The sequence below is a fragment of the Anas platyrhynchos genome, chromosome 3 (genome assembly GCF_047663525.1).
Source record: "Anas platyrhynchos isolate ZD024472 breed Pekin duck chromosome 3, IASCAAS_PekinDuck_T2T, whole genome shotgun sequence".
Taxonomy (NCBI): Eukaryota; Metazoa; Chordata; class Aves; order Anseriformes; family Anatidae; genus Anas; species Anas platyrhynchos.
In genome coordinates, this window is record NC_092589.1 from 96,361,426 (window position 1) to 96,382,154 (window position 20,729).

At 42.5% G+C, this 20,729-nt stretch overlaps 2 protein-coding genes across 2 annotated transcripts; both read left to right on the forward strand.

The window, feature by feature from the left end:
• The first annotated feature begins 207 nt into the window (after positions 1-207).
• LOC101797566 (glutathione S-transferase) lies at positions 208-6,738 on the forward strand. The gene is made up of 7 exons (XM_005009202.6): positions 208-253; positions 1,321-1,434; positions 2,404-2,455; positions 3,957-4,089; positions 4,703-4,844; positions 5,698-5,829; positions 6,369-6,738. Exons 2-7 carry the CDS (start codon positions 1,348-1,350, stop codon positions 6,486-6,488), a joined length of 666 nt encoding a protein of 221 aa, XP_005009259.1. The 5' UTR covers positions 208-253; positions 1,321-1,347; the 3' UTR covers positions 6,489-6,738.
• An 851-nt stretch (positions 6,739-7,589) lies between these two features.
• LOC101798048 (glutathione S-transferase) lies at positions 7,590-20,104 on the forward strand. Its single transcript, XM_038176366.2, has 7 exons — positions 7,590-7,747; positions 10,458-10,563; positions 11,472-11,523; positions 11,790-11,922; positions 13,321-13,462; positions 17,241-17,372; positions 18,229-20,104. Exons 2-7 carry the CDS (start codon positions 10,477-10,479, stop codon positions 18,349-18,351), a joined length of 669 nt encoding a protein of 222 aa, XP_038032294.1. The 5' UTR covers positions 7,590-7,747; positions 10,458-10,476; the 3' UTR covers positions 18,352-20,104.
• The last annotated feature ends 625 nt before the right edge of the window (positions 20,105-20,729 follow it).

Consider the following 20,729-nt stretch of genomic DNA (forward strand, 5'->3'; position numbering starts at 1 on the left):
TTCTGTCACCATAATTCTCCCAAACAATCATGACCTCTCGTGAGTCTTACATTAGTGCACCATCAGCGTGAGTCAGGAATTTATTTCCTTTAGATGAGAAGTGATTAGACTTAGTTGTTTTAATTAGCTTGAGAAATAGGAATTTCCCAACAGCAGAGAAGTGTCTGTAATTCTCTTGGTAGGAGGGGCTAAAACCTTTATAATCACACGGCAAAGCTACTGAGAGCTTAGAGAGGGATATACTCCGTACAAGGTAAGCTTTTGGGATTTTGGCATGCATGGGGAATTAGTGCACTTGACACGAAAGTCAGTGAATTGATCTTGTGGATTAAAGTCCTGAATGTGCTTTACTAACTTGGTTATGTGCATCAGATATTTAATTATTAATCAACTGCTTTCTAGGTATACAGACTTAAGAAAGAGCAATTTAGATTTCAGATGTGTGAATGAAGTGCTTCCTATTTTAGGGAAGATGGCACACTCCTTACAAGGGGGATATGTTTTGTTGTACCCATTTGCTTTTTGCTGCTGTTAACGCTCCAGCTTTGTTGTTGACATGGCGTTAATAAACACGATGTGAGTATGAACTGGGCACTGCCTGCAGGTTCACTGCATTTGCTGTGCACTGGTTCTGAATGGGGTAGATGCCGTGTGTCTGGGGACAGTTGTTGCTTGAAGCTCCTGCAAGAGCTGGGGTTGAACTGAGCAGATATTTTACTCTGTCTCTGTCTGTAGTGACAGCCAGTTTGATGTTACCAAATTAAAAATTAAATTCCATGCCTTCAGGCAATTGCCTAAAGAAATGAGAGGAGTGGGGACTGTTGTGAATGAAACTGAATGCATACATGTGGGGGAAAAAGCCTTCTTGCCACTTTATAGGGGAGCCTAATGGCTACTGGAGAAACTATGGCAATCATTCACCTGATATTGTCTGCCTGACTAAATAGTAAACTGTATCCTGAACTAAGGCCAAAACAAATAGAGCAGTGCATATCACACTCCCTGCTCTTTGGTCAGAACAAAAGACTTTGGGCTGGATGTGGTCTTTGACTTGCATGGTCTCTGACATGGTCTGGTCACTCTTGGTTCACAGTTCTTTTCCACTAACCTGCACATATAAAAAACATCTCAAGGCAAAATGATGCAGTGCAACCTCTCAGTGTATTCTAACTTTTATCTCCTCTGCTGATTTGATGACAGACCTGGATCATCAAGCATTGGTTTCTAACAACAATTTTGACCAGTGCTTGAGAACCAGTTAGAGACTCAAGGACAGCATTCTGAACCTTCTTCATTTTAGTTCTTACTTCTTTATTGTAGGTAGTAGGAAATCAGACACGTGGAAACATGTCTGGGAAACCAAGGCTGCACTATGTCAATGCACGTGGCCGAATGGAACCCATACGGTGGCTACTGGCAGCCGCCGGAGTTGAGGTTTGTCTATAGTTTTTATACTTTTTATACTAAAAGCATGTGGTAAATATGCATTTTTAATGATCAAAAATGGGACTGAGCAGCAGTTTCAAGTTCTGCACTTAGTGCACAGCAGTGACCAAGCAAACAATGACCACTAGCACACCCTTAGCAGGGGACAAGTTGCTGTTTCACTTCCAGGCATCTTGTGCCAAGTCTGCTTTTAACACTATAAATGCATCTCCCATGTAGCCACTGAAACAAAACATTTAAAACCACAGCAGCAGAACTTGGTTTCCTAAGCACTGATCAGTCAAGCACTTTGACTTCTGAAGGCCTCAAGTTAAATCCCCGTGTCCAAAACAGCATATATATTATGACTATTACAACATTGTTTGCCCCTGAAGTACTGTGTATTATAAAACACCCATTAATTATTTGTATCTGTAATGATTTCTGATATCAAAATGGAGAGGGAGTGTGGGGATCTGTGAGTTTTAAGAGCTGTGTTTTTTTCATCACTGCGATGAGATGCATAGAGCACATGGTCTCTTCATCCCTCCTTTGGTCAGCTTATGGTAAAGGAACTCTAACATGGCTCTACTGTTGCAGTGCAAATTTACCTGTCCCCCTCCCTGCAATGTCTCTTGCCAGCACCGAGAACAGAAGAGTCATGGTGGTGGTTTGCTCAGAAGACAGGGCTTTGTGCCTTCTGGTCACCCCAGGGTTAGCCAAAATCTTACATGCACAGAACTATGAAACATGGAGAAGAAGGATGAGGAGAGTAAGGCAAAAGCAAAACATATATTTTTAAACCTGATTTACTTTTTAAGGAAAAAATACATTTTTTTTTTAAGAAAAAAAGTTTTTGTTTTTTTTTTTTTAAAGAAAATTCCCAACAGCGCAGCTTTTTTAACCCTCATTGTCTCTTGACAAGCAGAACTTAAAACATGCAGTAACAACATAACTTTTCTTCTTTATTCCCTGAAGTTTGAAGAAGCCTTTCTGGAAACAAAGGATGACCTGAAAAAGTTGCAGACAAGTAAGTTTCCTTCACTGTTTAATTAGATAATAATAATTAGAATTTTTTGTCTTAGGACACCTAAGGAAACTTATGTCTCTTCAAAGGATAATGTAGACTGGATTGAACAGGTGGTATCACAGATGCCCACTGCAGTGAGCATCTCCTCTGGAGCCTGGCCCATGTGCAGGAGGCTTTTGAAGATCTCCAAGGAGGAGACTCCACAGCCTCTCTGGACAGCCTGTGCCAGTGCTCAGTCACCTGCACAGTAAAGATGTGCACAGTAAAGATGTTCATGTGGGCGCTCCCGTGTTTCAGTTTGTACCCACTGTCTCTTGCCATATGATAATACATGTTTTGTAATCAGATCATCTTGAAATTCAAAAGCATTTTAGGTTGCCTACAAAGCTGTTGTTTTATAATCTGTATGAAACCAGAGTTCCGTATTTCTGAGTTTAACATGTACTTCTGACGTGTTCCTGTTTCCTGAGGCAACTGTTCAACTTGCTATCTTTAGCTTTCATCTTTGTGGGACTGATTCTCATATTTCCTCCAAAGGAAAAGACATGTCTGTGCTCATCCAATCCAGTCCACTCGGCTTTTCAAAGAAATCTGAGCTTGGGTTGGCAGTTGCAGCCCCACTGTCCTTCAGGAACAATGAATTTATTCCCCCCTCTGCCACCTGCTAGCTTTCAAAAAGCACAGCAGTATTTTGAGGCATGAGCATAAAAGAAGATAACTTTAATAGCAAGCTGTTTCTGTGCATGCCTGCCTTGCAGTGGATACAAAGAAGGACACGGCTGGTCAGTTAGCTGAGTCAGGAAATGTGATTCCATGAAACAAATACTCTGACATGCTGCTATGAGCAGTTTCTGGCAGTATTTTGACTTCTTCCTTCCTAGAAAGAGCTTTCTGCCGACTAGTAAGGGACTTACACAGCTACAATCTCACATCAAGAAGTATTTGGCTTTTGTTGGAACCATATGAAACTCCATTCATTATTCCCTGCTTCAGGCCTGTATAGGTGTTTCTATCCGTATAAAGTCAATATAGTAGTCACAAAGATAAATATTAGCATGCATATTAATGTTATACCTTGACAAACCCTTAAATAGTCCAGGTTTCCAAAATACTTAATAGCACATAACAAAAACTGGCTCATTGTGGGTCAGATCCTTTAGTCCTTCCTATCTGTATTAACCACAAAAATAAATAAATAATAATAAAAATATGAGTTAGGGCCATGCAGTGTGGGACTTGACTTTTTCACCGGCTACTGAAAGTTCTGCATTTGGGTCCTTCATCAGAGGTGAATAGACTTCAGGAAGCTGACTGCTATAATAGTCAGTTATTAACATTTCACTAATGGTTCTTGGCTTCATTGGAAGCTACTTCCACACCATGAGAGTGAGAAGGAGTACCACAAATCAAAAATAACATGGGCTGGTTCCTTCCCAACATATCTACTGATGGTGCTCATTCAGAGACTAAATATCTCCTTGTCTCGTCCCCTTTTCCCCAGATGGAGACCTTCTGTTCCAGCAAGTGCCCATGGTGGAGATCGATGGGATGAAGATGGTGCAGACCAGGGCCATCCTCAACTACATTGCAGGGAAATACAATCTCTACGGGAAAGACCTGAAGGAGAGAGCACTGTAATGTACCAGTACTACCTTTGTTTGTCAGACTGCAGCCCATGCTACCTCTCTGTGTAACACTAGAATATCCCCGGTCACATTTAGACTCAGGGACATTCCGCAGGTTTTCATGTAGCATGTGTTGAATGTGACTGTTGGTGATGACTACAGTAACAGTAACCATACAGATAAGATAGGCAGAATGGTGCAAGGGAGTTTGTGAAGAACAGAGGTCAATGAAAAGACCAGAAATCAATCAGAGGTCAATGAAAAGAACAGAGGTCATCAGAAAAATAACTGTCAGGACTATAGGGGAGCCATGTTTTTACCTCAAATATTTGTAAATGTTTCAAGTTGATCAGCCCAGGTAAACACATTTCAAGATAATTGTTAGAAACTGTACAGACTCGCTGTTTAAAAGAACATCTGCTTTGATTTTTAACATGGGTTTAGATAACACATATGCCAATTCTGTATTGAGTGGTTTGAAAAAAGTTAATGTAGTGAAGTATCATCCCTGGTGAAAAATTAAGAAGCACAGCCCTATAGTTTTGCAGTTATGTCAGTTCCTTTTGTGCTACTCAGACCTCTCCTGTGTTTGAATTGACCAACTGTATTTATTCCTTTCCAGAATTGATATGTATGTGGAAGGATTAGCAGATCTGAATGAGTTAATCTCGAGCAATTTCTTCCAACCAGCGGATAAAAAGGAAGAACATCTCGCGACTGTTATGGACAAGGCTGCAACCAGATACTTCCCGGTCTATGAGAAGGTATGTGGCAAAGATGTAACAGCATAATTAATACTATTTTCTTGAAACTCTGTCCCTGATCTACACAAACAATTTTTATTCAGGAAAACAGAAAGGACAAATTACCACTTAAATATAAATTCCATGGTTTTGCTGGGAGTAGGACAAGACTCCACAGAGGGGACAGAAGATGTTACAAATCTGGGAGATACGCAGAGCTGCAGCAGCCCAGGACACAGTGAAATCCCCAGCTGTCTATATCAGTTGTTGCCGACAAAAGCCCTGATAGCATTGGCTTTTATATGAAATTTCCTTCTGAAGTACAAGACCCTCTGACCATGAGAAGCACTGCACCACACATACAGAACAAGCATTAGAGGTCCTTCAGTAAAAAAGGAGGATGGCTAAGCTGTGGGTGTTGGAGAGCTGAGGCACAGTAACCCCCAGTGCAATATTCACAAAATCAAAGCAGAAACAGGTGAGAAGTAAGGAAGCTACCCATAATTTGAAAAAGTCCAAGATTCTCTTACTGTGCCCTGTGCTGAATTCGAGCAACTTGCAAATACTGTGCAGTGATGGCTGTTTTCCATGAAGCTTAGCCTTCAATGCAGCAGCTCTAATTACAAGAGCTATAGAAGTGAAGGCAAGAGGGGTAGACCTGAACTGTCAGAAAAAAAATGAAGAAGAGAAAGGACTGATGTATAATGCCTAGGATGACACCGTGGTCAAATTATCTGTTTGTACTACGGATGTTCTTATTGTGCTTCCTTGCTTCAAGGATAACTCCACGCAGTGTAGGACCTTACTATGAAGATATATTTAATCATACACTTACAAATTACATCTGTTTCTGGTCATTGTTCCTTGTTTTTAGGTTTTGAAAGGCCACGGACAAGACTTTCTTGTTGGCAACAAGCTTAGCAGAGCAGATGTGCAGTTACTTGAAATTATTTTATTGGTAGAAGAGTCCAAGCCTGATATACTTGCCAAATTTCCTCTCTTGCAGGTAATTAGACAGTTTTAATGATAAATCAAAGCAGAACCATTGATTTAAACTGGCTGAGAATTGTGGGGGAGCGGGAGGGTAAGCAAAGAAGGGTTATCTGATTTTTATGTTATTTTTAACAAGTAATTTTAGCCAACCAGAAATACTGATAGTTATTGCAGCCTTCTGTCACTAGAGCCACCAGGGCACTAAAAGGGATAATACGATGAAGCATATATTCTTATAATCATAGAAAACCACTTCCACCACTGAGGAAGTCAACAGCTCTCCCTAATTTGCTATCATTAGCAATAGTTAGTATGCATTTGAGTCCTGCGTCCTGATGATTTATAAAAAATGTTGAAATGGGCCTAAAACGAAGCCCAGGGGAACCCCACTGGTGATTGGCCACCAGCCCCATGTAACCACATTTACTATAATCCTTTACTATAATCTGCAGGATCAACCTGTGATGTTACTTTTACAGCATGGGTAGCATCTAAATGTCTGACAGTTACCATCATTCTTAAGTATAGTGCTGTTTTCTTTTTGTTTTGTAGAGTTTTAAAGCAAAAACAAGCAATATCCCCAACATAAAGAAATTCCTGCAGCCTGGCAGCCAGAGGAAACAACCCATCCAAGAAAAAGATATACCAAGACTGATGCAAATTTTCCATTGAGCAGCAACCCAAACCCACAGAAACCCTATTTCATTTTGTCTGTATTTGCTGATAATAGAAAAGTAAAATTAATGAAAATAGTTTTTCGATTACTCTTCAGCCTACTGCAGACACATTCGAAGTGAATCTACAAGAACACACCAGGAAATAAAATCATTAACTGAACTAGGGGCTACACCGTATGAAATAAATTGTCTAAAATACTTAAGAGATTACCTGAAATAAAGTCTCACTATTTACATTTTTAAAAGTCTGTTCAATGACTTCTTGCTGCTACTTATATACTGAAGGGATCCCTTGTTCCTTCTGGCAACCCTAGTGTTGCTGGAATAGGAAGGGGGCTTAGCCCACACAGTGGGCAATGTGCCCTTCCTGGGAAAAGCCAAGTGAAGCCTGCAGGTTCTGGCTTGATGGAGATGAAATGTTTGGATTCAGCTTTCTTCTGAACTTAATATTCCTTGGCTTGGAGTACGTTGGGATCAGCGGTCCTACCGTACTTCTGTTTTGTCACTAGCTCTTCAAACTCTTGTATGGTAGCTTCACCAACATCTCCTTTAACAGACAGCCTGCTGTAGCAGCTAAGAGCACTTCACACACATTTGATGGAAAGATGATTGCTTGTAGCCAGCTGTGAAGTTGAAAAACTATTATCAACAGAGGAAGGATGGCTCTGGCTGGTGTCAGAATCATAAAATCATACAGGCTAGAAAAGACTTCCAAGATCATCTGGTCCAACCATCCCCCTACCACCAATATCACCCACTAAACCATGTCCCTATGCTACCAGGACTTTGGCATTTGGAATTCTGTTTTGACTGATGTTAATTCATATTAAACTTGGTTATGAACTGTGCATTGCAATCACTGAAATCCAGGCTAGCAAGAAAGCTGAATACATAAACAGGCATTCTGTACATCAACCTGTGGTATGCAGCTGCCAACACCCTAAAAAACGATTGCTCTGGCACTGCCAGCCTGAGATTAGTAGCCTCCGGGCAATAAAACTCCTGCTATCTCTCACCTACTGACTTTCGAAGTAAAACACCAGACACCTGAAACCACAGGTTTCTGCACAAGCGTAACGGAGAGCCTCTGCCCCCCTGCAGCAGAAGCGTCCCACCCTCCTCCGGAGCCCATCCCCTCGGCTGCAGGGGCGGAGCAGCGGGGTCTGAATTGGGCTCAGGATCGGGCCCAGGACTGGGAGAGTGATCGGGAAAGGGATCGGGATCAGACGGTGCAGCGGAGGCTCGGTGCAGAGGGTAGGGGTGGCAGTGGGCTGGGGGGACCAGGGTGGGGGGACGTGAGCCCGGTTTGGGGTCAGAGGCAGAGGCCGTGGCGGGGTCGAGGGGTCCGCTGCTCATTAGGGTGGGCAGAGAGCACAGAGCTGCTGCTCTTCATGGATAAGTTTTAAAATCTCCAGGGGTGATTTGCCTTTCGCCTCTTGCGAGTGTCTCTTCCAGCTTGGGTGGTGGGAGGAATACTTCTCCATGTTGAGCGTTTGGCCTGGAGCCCAGTAGAAACCCCACACTGGTAAGCAATTATGGTCTTCTGACCTCCTGCAGAGCGAGTCGGGCACAGCGTTAGGAGGTCGAGCTGTGCAGGAGCGGTGTGCGAGGAGCCAGGCCTTGCGAGGAGCTGCCTGGGGGCCACGTCAAGCTAGGAAGAAAGTTTAAGATCGGGCAGGTTACAAACATATGCTAAAGTTCGCTTATTTGCTTCACACTGGAAGGCCAGTGCCTGAATTGTTTGGGATAAAATAACTTTATTTAAAAGCAAACAAACAAAGAAACCAAAAACAGAGATTGCAGCGGTAGCTGTCACTCTGACACCTGCCTAGCTGAAGCCTGAGGTAGGTCTCATGCACTAGGACATCTAGAAGGTTAAGGATTTCTCTTCAAGTCCATTATTATTCAAAAAATAATTTACCAGCCTTGCTCCTGTTTTGTGACTCATTTGCTTCTCAGAGGAATGCTTGTTGCAGTGCAGTAACAGAATCACTGCAGTACTTTGCCACCACATGGAAGTGTTCAGCCTAAACCCCAAAGCCGTGCAAAAAGCACTAAGCTTTTCCTCACCTGCACAAAAGACTCAGCCCTTGGCTAGCCCTGGAAAGGAAATGTGATGGGCACGTACAGCTTATGTCGATACTAGGACTTTTTCTCGCTGACATATCATCAGCTGTTCAGCTTTTCTTTTATTTTTTTGGAGAGGGGCACTGAGCTGACACTGGCAAGCAAGATGGATGTTTTTTTTACTAGCTCTTCCTCTGCTTTGGGTTCAGGGAACTTTGTTCTTTCTGCTTAAGCAAGCCTGTCCTTGCAGTGTACTTCTCACATTTACTCCAAATGCTGGAGGTGGGAGTCCTTGTCCAGTGCTTGTCCAGGCTGTGAAGGGCCCAAGTGCAGCTCTCCTCTCAGATGGAGTGGAGTTGATACTCCCTGAGCATGAAGGAATTAAGTATTTTTGAAGTACCAAAGTTTGAGAGCTTTTCATGCGGTGTAGTGTAACTCATGTGCTTATGGGAACTAGAAATGTAGTGTAGGGCATGTAGGGAAGGTGGTTGTAATAAGGCACTTCTCTAAATGCCTTGTCTATGCACTCTGTTCCTGTTCAGGTATTAGTTAGGTATCTGGCAGCTGTAGACTGATGAAAACTAAACATAAGACATAAACAAGTCTTCATTATCAAGTACATTTTTATGTTAAAGGAGAACTTTTCTGGAAGAGACTGAGGTTGCTGTGAATACAGGTATTGCCAGGGCTGGGTGTAAGCTGAGCAGAGGTTTTGAGGAGCATATTTTGGACTGGGATGCCACAGTTTTGCAAAGCAATGGCTGTTCCTTATAGGGCATGTTGAAGGTACCCCCCAACACAAAGGAGTTCAGTGGAGAAGACCTGACATGCAGTCTCCCCACTCACTGTTATACTGTTCATTTGTGCATTTTCATTGACAGCTTTGGTATTGTGGCCAGGGTTTCTACTTTGTGGCTCAGATGAGTGCTGTAAAGTCTGTACTTGAGTAATTGAACATGCCTGTAAAGAGATGAAACCTTGGTTTAATGATGAAACACTCTGCTAATCAGTCTGTGAGTTTGTCCTATTACCAAATCTGTTTTTTTCTTCTGGTGATAAGAGTACAGTGATAACTTTGTTTTCTGCACCAGACAAGCTCCCCTTGGCTGCCAGGTTCAAACTACAGCATGTGAGTGTACCTGGTGTTACTGAGACTTTGGAAGAACAATGTTTAATCCCCATGCCATTATCTGGTGGCCTTGCTGCTGGGAGCATTGATCAGGCTTTATCTATCCAATGGAGATCGTGGTCTCATTTGTTTGGTTTCAGCCTTAATTTTAAGTTTTCAGAGCCAGCAGGATTTACATCCCTGTTTGAGTTTAACTGTTATCCATAAGATTGGAACAGGTCTTGAAGTCAGTCCATGTGCCCTATAATGGATATATTGTGATTTGGCTAATGGTCAAAACAACTAGCTAAATATGGATATTAGCAGGCCTGGTGGAATATATATTGCTGTTAAAAGCTCGTGCTTGTAAAGGCACAGCAACATAGAGGCCTGAAACTTCATAACGAGAGAGGTAAAAGTAAATGGCTATCCTAAACTCGATGTTCTTGCAAGCAGTTTCACATAGTACATTTTCTAGTCTGATATGACTTGGATGCTGTCACAAAACCCAACACCTACTGAATAGATTGTATCACTGTGAGGTTATTCTGTCACAATTCCATGTTGAATCGCTGCATGTTCTCCTGGTAATGTGCCCTAATGTTTTTTTCTTCCACTAAATCCACGGGAACCTTGGTTGCATCAAGGCTGAATATCTAGGTCTTGATTACCCTTCTAGTTTCACATTCATCCAACTGTATTTAGTCATTTGGAATGGATCGTTTTATATACAAATAAAAATAATAATTAAAAAATAAACAGTTTCATATATCTTATTGAATTTGTCAGAAAGAACAACTCTGAAATCATGGCGGGGAAACCTAAGCTGCACTATACCTGTGGAAGGGGGAAAATGGAGTCAATCCGATGGCTGTTAGCAGCAGCAGGGGTTGAGGTTTGTACCTTTTTTAAACATTTATTATTTTAATAAAGTGATCCGATTAATCTGTGATTAAAATATGGATTCTGTTTTGGAAAGATTTTCAATGTACATCTCTGCTTAGAGATACGCACAACATCACATTGTGATACAGAATGCTTAGATTCAGTGACATACTCTCTTATTATTTAAGATATTCTTTGATTTTAATATACAAAAATAATAACTTATTCATTTTTGAAACATACTTTATGCCATCAAGATCTTAAATCACTGCTTATACTGTTTATAAGGTTTTCTGAATGCAAATTCTGAATTCCCCATGTCTTATGATTGGTCTCCACTGAAAGATCATGCATACCACATGAAGAACTTAGTGCAATCTCCAAACAAAGTGGTTTTCTTTTGTTGGTCAGGACCTGACTCGGATAAATCAGCAAAGCTGCCCTGAAGCCAGTGGAGGGCTATCTTAGATTTGCATCAGCTGAAAGCTGTCCTAAGGCATCTTAATTTCTACATTCACTTTTTTGTTTGAATGTAGTGGTTTGAAACTGTTTTCTCAGAAACTTTCTATATTCCATTGGAAATGAATGTCTTTTTTAATGGTGCTTATTCATTGTGAGTGTTGCTGACAGAGAAGCTGAAGATCACGAGTGCTGAGGAAACAGAGATCTTGCCCTCAATGAATTGTCCTCTTCATTTAAAAAGTAAAAACCAAACCAAACCAAACCAAACCAAACCAAAACAACAACAACAACAACAACAACAAAAACATATATACAACAGCAGGGGGAAAGAGAGGGGTAAATACTGTGTATGAGAGGCATAACTTGATAAAAATTTCAGAGTCCAGCTACCAGACTCTGCCACTTTCCCATTGTCTTTGGAGTTACACAATGTTGTTTTCTGTCTTTGCTTTTCAGTTTGAGGAACAATTCATAGAAAAAAATGAACACCTAGAAAAACTACGCAAAGGTGAGTCTCTGTAAACAGTCCCCTAAACGTAAGCTCACACCAATATAACAAAAGGAGTACTTCTTCTGACTTTGTTAGCCTGAGGTGAGATTTTGGTAAGATCTCCAGTGCGACGTGACCTATATAGAGATTGGAGAGACCTGGTTGCATTGCAGAAGCTTTAGATCGCTCAGCATTAGAAATGTCTTGGTATGCTACAGATAATCTTTCTCAGAATTAACATAGTACTACAGCTGCATGAGAAGTTTGCTTCTTTTGTTCTCCAGATGGAGACCTGCTGTTCCAGCAAGTGCCCATGGTGGAGATCGATGGGATGAAGATGGTGCAGACCAGAGCCATCCTCAGCTATATAGCAGGGAAATACAACCTCTATGGGAAGGACCTGAAGGAGAGAGCCTGGTATGGTAACAGTACACACCATCTTCACTCATACTTTTCCACTTTTTTTCAACATACAAGAAAAAAGTATTGCTTTGAAATGTCTGCATGTAGACATGCAAATAATCTGCTAGCACTTAGTCCCTTCAGATCCAGGGGCTGGGTAAGCAGACTGTGATTGAGAAATGATTGTTTGTTGTCAATATAATTAGAAAGTTATGCCTGCTTTCAGGCTCATTTGAACTCACAGAGCAGAAGTGGTTTAAGTTGCTGGGCAACTGGAGGACCGTAAGGCAATTGTAATGGCTAAGGTTGCTTTTCTGTGGGTTTATTTTTTTTAGATGGAAAACAGTAGGGAAAACTACAGCTGCCTGGAGAAACTGAAGTGCTTTAAAAACAATAATAAAGAAATGCTCAGTGACTTAATGTCCCTGAAAGTTGAACCATTTGTTTCATAATATTCCTTTACCGTGTAAACTGTGGATACTTTTCATTGTCAAAAGAACTAATGAAAAACTAAAAGTCATCACTCTTAAATAAATAAATCATGGAGAATGAAGTCCTTAACCTAATTGACTGCCACTGATAGTGAAAGGTTTATTCGGTAAAAATGGAGAGACAGCTCCAGAGATAGTGTTATTATGGTTATTATGGACAGTAATATCTCATCTGGAGTACTGTGTTCAGCTCTGGAGCCCCCAGCATAAGAAAGACATGGACCTATTCGAGGTGGTCTGGAGGAGGGCCACGAGGATGATCAGAGGGCTGGATAAGGGGTAATAGCTTTAAACTAAAAGATGGTAGGTTTAGATTAGATATAAGGAAAAGAACTGTTCACCATGAGGGTGGTGAGGCCCTGGCACAGGCCACAGAGAACCTGTTTATGCCCCATCCCTGGAGGTGCTCAAGGCCAGGCTGGATGGGGCTTTGGGCAACCTGCTCTGGTGGGAGGTGTCTCTGCCCATGGCAGGGGGGTTGGAACTGGGTAGTCTTTAAGGCCCTTTCAACCCAAACCCTTCTGTGATTCAAACTGGCAATTGGCAGCCATTTGATGTCTGAATCCTTTTCTGATCAGACCTCAAAACTTTTTTCCTGTAGAGTGGTTTGCATATGTGTTCTTTTCTCCCACAGCATAGATAAATAGAATATCAGTGGAAAACAATGTGAACTCTACTTTGCATCAGCTGTACTGTAGTTTTTACTGTGTTGCAGACACTGTGGGTCTGTTTATAAAGATCTGTGCTTTGAAAGAAAGAAACCTGAGCTGGAATCAAAATGGAAGAACAAGAAAATGAACCAGTGTCTTACGCTGAATTCACTAATAAGCATAAGACTCAGTGATCCATTCAGCATTGTTATTTCAGAAAAATAACCAACATGGGATGTTCACATGATCAATGCTAAATTAAAATGTTTCAGGATTGATATGTATGTGGAAGGAACAACAGACCTGATGGGAATGATCATGCAGCTCCCTTTGCAGTCAGCCGAGATGAGAGAAAAGAATCTTGCCTTAATCATTGAACGATCTAAGACCAGATACTTTCCTGTTTATGAAAAGGTAAGTGATGAATCAGCATGAGTCCACATAGCAGCCTCCCCATATACTCTAAAGGCAGGTTGTGACTGTCGTGGTTCTGCTCGAGTGGGCAGCCGAGCTCCACCACAGCCGCTCTCTCACTCCCCTCCTCAAAGAGGAATGGGGAGAAAATATGTGAAAGGGGCTCAAGGATTGAGATAAGGACGAGAAAATCACGCAATAATTAGTGTAACGGGCAAACCAGACTCAGCATAAGAAGACAGATAGTAAGATTTATTACTCATTACTAACAAGCTAGAGAAATGAGAAACAAAGGAAAGAAACCAAAAGCACCTCCCCCCCATCCACCCTCTTCCACCTCCTCCCCCCCAGCGGCGCAGGGGAACGGGGGAATGGGGGTTATGGTCAGTCTACAGCACTTCTTCTCTGCCGCTCCTTCTCGGTCACTCTCGTCCCCTGTGCTGTGGGGTCCCACCCACGGGATGCAGTCCTTGACGAACTGATCCGGCGTGGGCTTCCCACAGGCAGCAGCTCTTCCAGAACTGCTCCAGATATGGGTCCGTACCATGGGGTCCATCCCTCAGGAGAAAACTGCTCCAACCTGGCTCCCCTACGGGCAGCAGCTCCTGCCAGATCACCTGCTCCTGCGTGGTCTCCTCTCCACGGGCTACAGGTCCGGCCCGGAATCTGCTCCGGCAGGGGTCTTCCACAGGCGGCAGCCTCCGTCGGTGCAGGGCCACCTGCTCCACCGTGGTCTCCTCCACGGGCTGCAGCGTGAAACCCTGCTCCACCGTGGTACTCCATGGGCTGCAGGGGGACATCCTGCTTCACCATGGTCCTCACCACAGGCCACAGGGGACTTCTGCTCCGGCGCCTGGAGCACCTCTCCCCCTCCTTCTACACTGACCTTGGCACCTGCAAGGCTGTTTCTCACTCCCTTGACTCTCCCGGCTGCTGTGTGGCGCAGCAGTTTTTTCCCTGTCTTAAATATGCTCTCACAGAGGCGCAAAACAACATCGCTTATTGGCTCAGATCTGGAAAACAATGGGGCCCTTCCCAAACATGGGGCGGCTTCTAGATCTTTCTCACAGAAACCACCCCTATGGCCCCCTGCTACCAAAGCCTTGCCACGTAAACCCACTACAGACACATCACCTGGGTCTGTGTGGTGGAAATTGCATTCAGGAATGGGAAAAGAAGGCCACGAAATAATACTGGGCTGATCTCAATACTGAGCATCTTTGCTGTCCTTAAGACTCCTCAGAGGGCATATTCTACTTGTTATGAGGAAAGACTGGACTTCAATTATTTACACCTAGCTTAGTAACTGGTAGCTTACAGCATTTTGCACAAATATCCCATTTAAATACCTGTGCCAGCCTTCAGAACTTGCTTTCTAAAAGTGTACACACTCTTGCTGTTGAAAGTTAAATCTAACTGTGCATTATAATTAGTGACCTAATTCTGTGATCTTTCTCAAACCCATTGCTTTCGTAGAATTCACCTAAAGATTATTATTGTCCTTTTCTAAATTGCTTTTAGGGCATCCTTAGGCATGCAACAAATAGGTTCTGCAAACAGGATGCATCTAGCTTAAAAGCATTAAAGCAATTACCTACTGGCTGACACGCACTAAGGAGGTGGCCTCTGATGAGCCACGAGGTAAAGCATTAGTATGCTTACTGCACTCGTGAAGCACATGAAGAGCTCCTCTTGGCTATGCAAGAGTTGGTCAGGAGGGGAAGAATTCTCCGCTGCTCCCCGGAACATAGCCTTGGTGTTGCCATTTCCTACCAACTTGCTGTTTGTTTTGTGTTTTGTTTTTCCCTCTTATTTTTGTGTGTGTGTTTATTAACATTTTACCTTTTTGAATTCAGCTAGCGATGATTCCTGTCTCACTTTCCTGCTCCTGTTTGCACCCTACACGACGGTGCTGTGCAGACCTTCTCACAGCCCTTTCTCACTGTAGTGGTTTCCTCCAAGTCTGTGCCAAGGGTACACAGCTGCATTGGTTCAGAGCTGGGGTGGGTGCCTGGCTCAATCCCTCATTTCCTAGGAGGAATATGGGGAGAGGCTATAGAGGAGATCAGGGATAGATGGGGGTTTCAAGAGCAAATTCGTCATGGGATCTGCTACTAAGAGCTAGCTCTGGGAAATCAGAATTATTTTGGAGGGTTGTTTATACAACTTTCTGGAATACAGAAATATGCACTTTTTCTAATGTCTTTGCTCCTGCATGAAAACATCTGGCATCTATTTGGGAAATTTCTAATTTGTGTCACAGGGAACAAACCACATTGTCTGTTACTTCATGTACCATTCAAAACAAACAAACAGAAAAACAGGACTTGGTGCAGTTTTGTGTGTGTCTTTATCATAGCCTTAGGTTGTGCACGCAAAACCCACAGAGGCTGCCCTGTGATGAGACTGCACATCAACTACGTAAGCCAGCGCTCCTGTAATCACACAGCTGCATTTCCATACCTGTGGGATGCTGTGCTGGGAGAGACTGATCGCACACAGCAATCTTTCAAAGATTTGAGGTCTGGTAACATAAAGAAAAATTACTAAAAAAAAAAAAAGGCAAAATTACATTACATTATTCTCCAAGCCTGTGCCTACTTGCCACTGGCAATTGTTATGGTATATCTAGTGTGTGTGCCTAGTGGGGGAAAGTCTTTAAAATGGTCCTTATTAACTGGTGTTAGACACAGCTAAACTTTGCATGATTTTTAACCTAGCTAATTTCATCAGAATGATTAATTACTTTACTTCTGTACAGGCTGCTTAAGTAGTACATTGATTCGTTGATTTGGCAGGCTTTGCAGTCCATACATCACACTGTCCTGACAGTAAAACCTCTGTAGCTAAAAGTAATGAAGGAATTGGCTCTGGGGACACAGGCTGGTGCCCTAGTCTCAGTGCATGCTTCCTAGTGGAGTGTAGCATCAGCGCAGTGTAGGCACAGATGTGTTTTCTTCTGCTTCAAGGGTGGTAATCTTCAAGAGGAGGGTAAGCTGGAGAGCTGGTAACTGCTTTGAACTGCTGTGTAGCAACATTCGCTGCAAATTGTGTGTTACAGCTGCTAGTAGCTTTGCAGGGCTGTGGTTCTGGCATCAGCAGGCTGCCAAGAGAATCCTTCAGTACAGGACGAAGGGTGCAAAGGCTGCGTTCCTTGGCTCCTGACCTACTTCAGACTGTAACCCAAAGTCTCACATTTGGCTGAAAACAACCAAGCAACTCCTCCACTCCACAGGCATTCATAGTTTTTTTCTAAGATTTTGAACTGGGGCATTCAATAGTTTTGAAAATAGCTCATTGTTAGGGTGTAGCAGCAGCAGTTCAGGCTGTGCTGCCAAATCTGAGGCTCTGGAGATTTCCCTGGTTGATTGCTGAATAATATTCTGCTGCTTCCTGTGGGGACAGTTGAACCATCTGGGAATTTAGGGGCTGTTTCTTCTTTTTTATATTATTTTTGTCAAAATACATTACAGCTAAGCTGTCTTAACTACGTCTTCCCATTACTCCAGTCCTGCTTCTCTTCTGTGATTTGAGTCTTTCTTGTGGGACAGCAACCTGGGGTGACAGGTTAGAGTGAGTGATAAGCCCACATACGCTGAAACATGAGTTCTGGTTCCATATTTTTTGTCATGAGAATACCTACTTTCTATCTTCATAAGTCCTCGTATGGATTTGCTGTGCTGTGTATTTCTGTAGAAATCTGTCTGTAATAAAACATCTAGCTAAAATGATTGCATCCTTATTATTATTATTATTATTATTTGTTCATGTTTTGTAGGCCTTAAAAGACCACGGTCACGATTATCTTGTTGGCAACAAATTTAGCTGGGCAGACATCCATCTGCTGGAAGCTATTCTAATGGTAGAAGAATGTAAGCCAGATATCCTGTCTGCATTCCCTCAGCTACAGGTTAGTGATCATCTCATCTCATCTCATCAACACAGAACGTAACAAGCAAATTTCACGGCCCAGGTCTGAAAGCTAATTGATGTTTAAATCTTTTGAAGCATTGTGCTATGTTACTGGTAGCTCTCTGATCTACCACTGACAAGCTGAACACACTCAGTGTTGCCCCCAGAGCTGCTGGGGGCTCACCTTTCTCCAGCTCTGCAGCCTGCAGTCGTTCTCAGCTGGGAGGAATTCACTTACCATAAGATCACAGAATTATTAAGGTAGAAAGGACCTCTAAGTTCATCTAGTCCAACATTTAGCCTAGTACTGAAGTGCACCACTAAACCATGCTACCAAGTTCTGCATCTACATGTCTCTTGAAAACCTCCAGGGATGGTGACTCAATCGCTTCCCTGGACAGCCTGTTCTAGCACCACACAATGCTTTCAGTAAAGAAACTCCTCCTAATATCCAACCTAATATCCTACCAACTCTACCCATTCAGGCCTGTCACTGCTGCTTCCATGTCTTCAAGCACAGCAGTGAGCATCAGGAGGGGAGGTCCACAGCTTGTTACATCTGCAGTTCCCATCCTTCTGCTTTGGCTAGCAAAGTTACATTTGGAAGAAATCATATACAATTACAGAATCTGTTATGTTCCTTTTTTCTTGTCTTTTGTGTTGTTTAATATAATTTATATATATATATGTATATAAAGTTAAAAATGCAGAGTGTTGAGCAGGCTATAAGTACCAATAACTTTCTCTGCTAAATAGGTATGGCTGAGAAGTAAAAAATCCAAGTCATCTGATTTTTAAGCTATAAAGGATTATAATATCCTCGCTCTCACTGGCTTTCTTGCTTCTTGTTACAGGCTTTTAAAGGAAGAATAAGCAACATTCCAACAATCAAAAAATTCTTGCAGCCTGGCAGCCAGAGGAAGCCACCAGCAGATGACAAGTATATTGCTAACGTGAGGAAAATATTCAATATCTAATCATGTGGCTGCTGAAGATAACACAACTATAGCATATTACCTGAGCTGTGCCTTATAAGTGCAAACTGTGTAGATGTATTCTATGGCTGTAGTATTAATCTTTGAAAGAGAAGATGGTTTAGACTGGGATAAAAGGCTGTAGGACCTGTTGATTTCAAAAGGTAGTATTTTATTACCACCAGTTTTTACTACCACAAGCTACATGAAATAAAATATGCTAATATTCTATGTTTACTTAATTGCAATATTTCCAAAATTCAATGTTCCCCTGCTCTTTTTATTTGCTGTCTGTACTTTTAGAGCTACAGTTTAAAAGCTATATAAATAGCAAATATAAATTAGAACTCGTGATTTATGGGTGAAAGCAAGAAACTATTTTAATCCTCACATGAATCTCTTAGAAGAGATTTTGTTTCACTGAAAGATCAAAGTACATTTGTCTAATTAGTTCCATGTAGTTTTCATCCGTGCTACTTACACCCTTGCTTCTCCTCTTGTTGCTTGGCTGGATTGCCCCAGCAGGGAAAATGCTGCTTGACTTCGGTAAGATTTCATTTTCCCCAGTTACTTCTCAAGTAAGAACTCTCAAGAGAGCTGTGAGGCTGCTCACCTTTTCTGTAAGAGTTTATGAATGCTTTAAGCACTGTTGGGATAAAACTTGTTTCAGATTCTTTACCCTAATTTCACAGGAACCATCACTGTCACAAATAGTGCCATAAACAATTCCTTCCTTTTTTTTTTTTTTTTTTTCTTTCTCAGTAGGACTCAGACTGATAAGGCAGAGAAGCCAGTGTAGAGACAGTGTTAGCCCAGCAAAGTTACCTCTTTCTCTGACTTGTTTAGGAGCCACATATTGTACCTCAAGTACAAACTGGAACAGCCCCCTCACCTAGGCACTACCCACATTAGCTCCTAGCACTTTTATATTTAGATCACCTGCTAGCTGGCAGCAGCAGTTTGAGCTGCAGCACCTCTGTTCCAAAGCAATGCAATAGTTACTGAACCTCTGCAGGGTCTGACACAGGGCATCGCCTCTGCATGCTGTGAGTGCTTGTGGTGGTGTTCCCTTCCCAACCACCTGCTTAAGCAGAGCATCTGGCCTAAGCAGGTAACATCAGTGGCAGTCCTGATGGATGTCTGGTCGTGACGGCTGTATTCTGGATTCAGGAGAGACAGAAGACAAATAGCCAAGGGCTAATTTGAGCAACACATCCCCCTCCCAACTACAGTGCTGGCCAAATTAAGAAGGAAGTCCAACTCAAGCTGAGTTTGGAATAAACTAACACCTGAATGCAAATATGACCAAGAATCAATCATCTCATCTCATAAACAGTGAGCAATCCGAGAGCTAAGTAACAGCATGCTAGCGTGCTGTAATGGTGCTTTATGATCAAACTTTACACTGGCTAAGTAGCATAAAGGGTTTGTGTAATGCATATAAACCTTTAGACATAAGCTGTTGACCAAGTCTGGGACTGGGAGTGGATTCAGCCACACCTCTCTAGGCTCCTTTCCTCTTCAGCTCATGGAGTTTAGAAAGCAAGGGGGTCCACTCTGAACCTCCAGACTCAATGGGATGGTCTCCTTGATGTAACGTCGCCTACCCCAGTTCCTCACATAGTCTCTATGTAGCGTACAATGTCTTTCATTTAGTGTCTTTTACATAGTGTGCAACTACGTGTATCATCCAGCTATAATCAGGTGTACCTCGACATCTGTTAAATCATATCCATAAACCATATTGCTACTTCTCTTTTCTGAGTGAAGTGCACATCATTTCTACCTGCGGCAATGCTCAATCCCCTACGGACACAAATCCACCAGGGATACAGGACACTTGCTGAGATCACTGCTTACTTGGGTGGCACAGAAATTTAGGCAAAAGCTTTTAGATTACAGTTGGGCTTGGAGTCCAACCCCTGTCCCCACGGGGTAATTCTGAGAATGCATGAATGGCTCAACTCTGGAGGTGCTGAAAAATATAAAATCTTATTACACTGAGGATCTGAACTAGCAGGCAACTGCAGGATGGTGTCCACATTTCAGCACTAGGTTGCCGAAACTTTTTTAGTAGCGCTTAATCTAAGGTGGGACTCTTCTGTATCTACAGTACAAATATCCAAATCAGCATTGGTCACCTACGCTTGTAATTATGGTACATGACAGTCCAATTCCCCTGACCTGTCTTAAAGTTCTAATTCAGGATTAAAAAAAAAAACAAACACATCTTACCTGTCCGGCTGCCATTGCACGTACCAAGGCCCCAAACTGAAATCCATAATACACCAACTCAACCACCTGTAAGCCTGCCAACACCGAGAGGTGACTGGTACCAGGATTTGTTAGCAAAAGATTCAGAGGTGGGGGCTGACATTGGC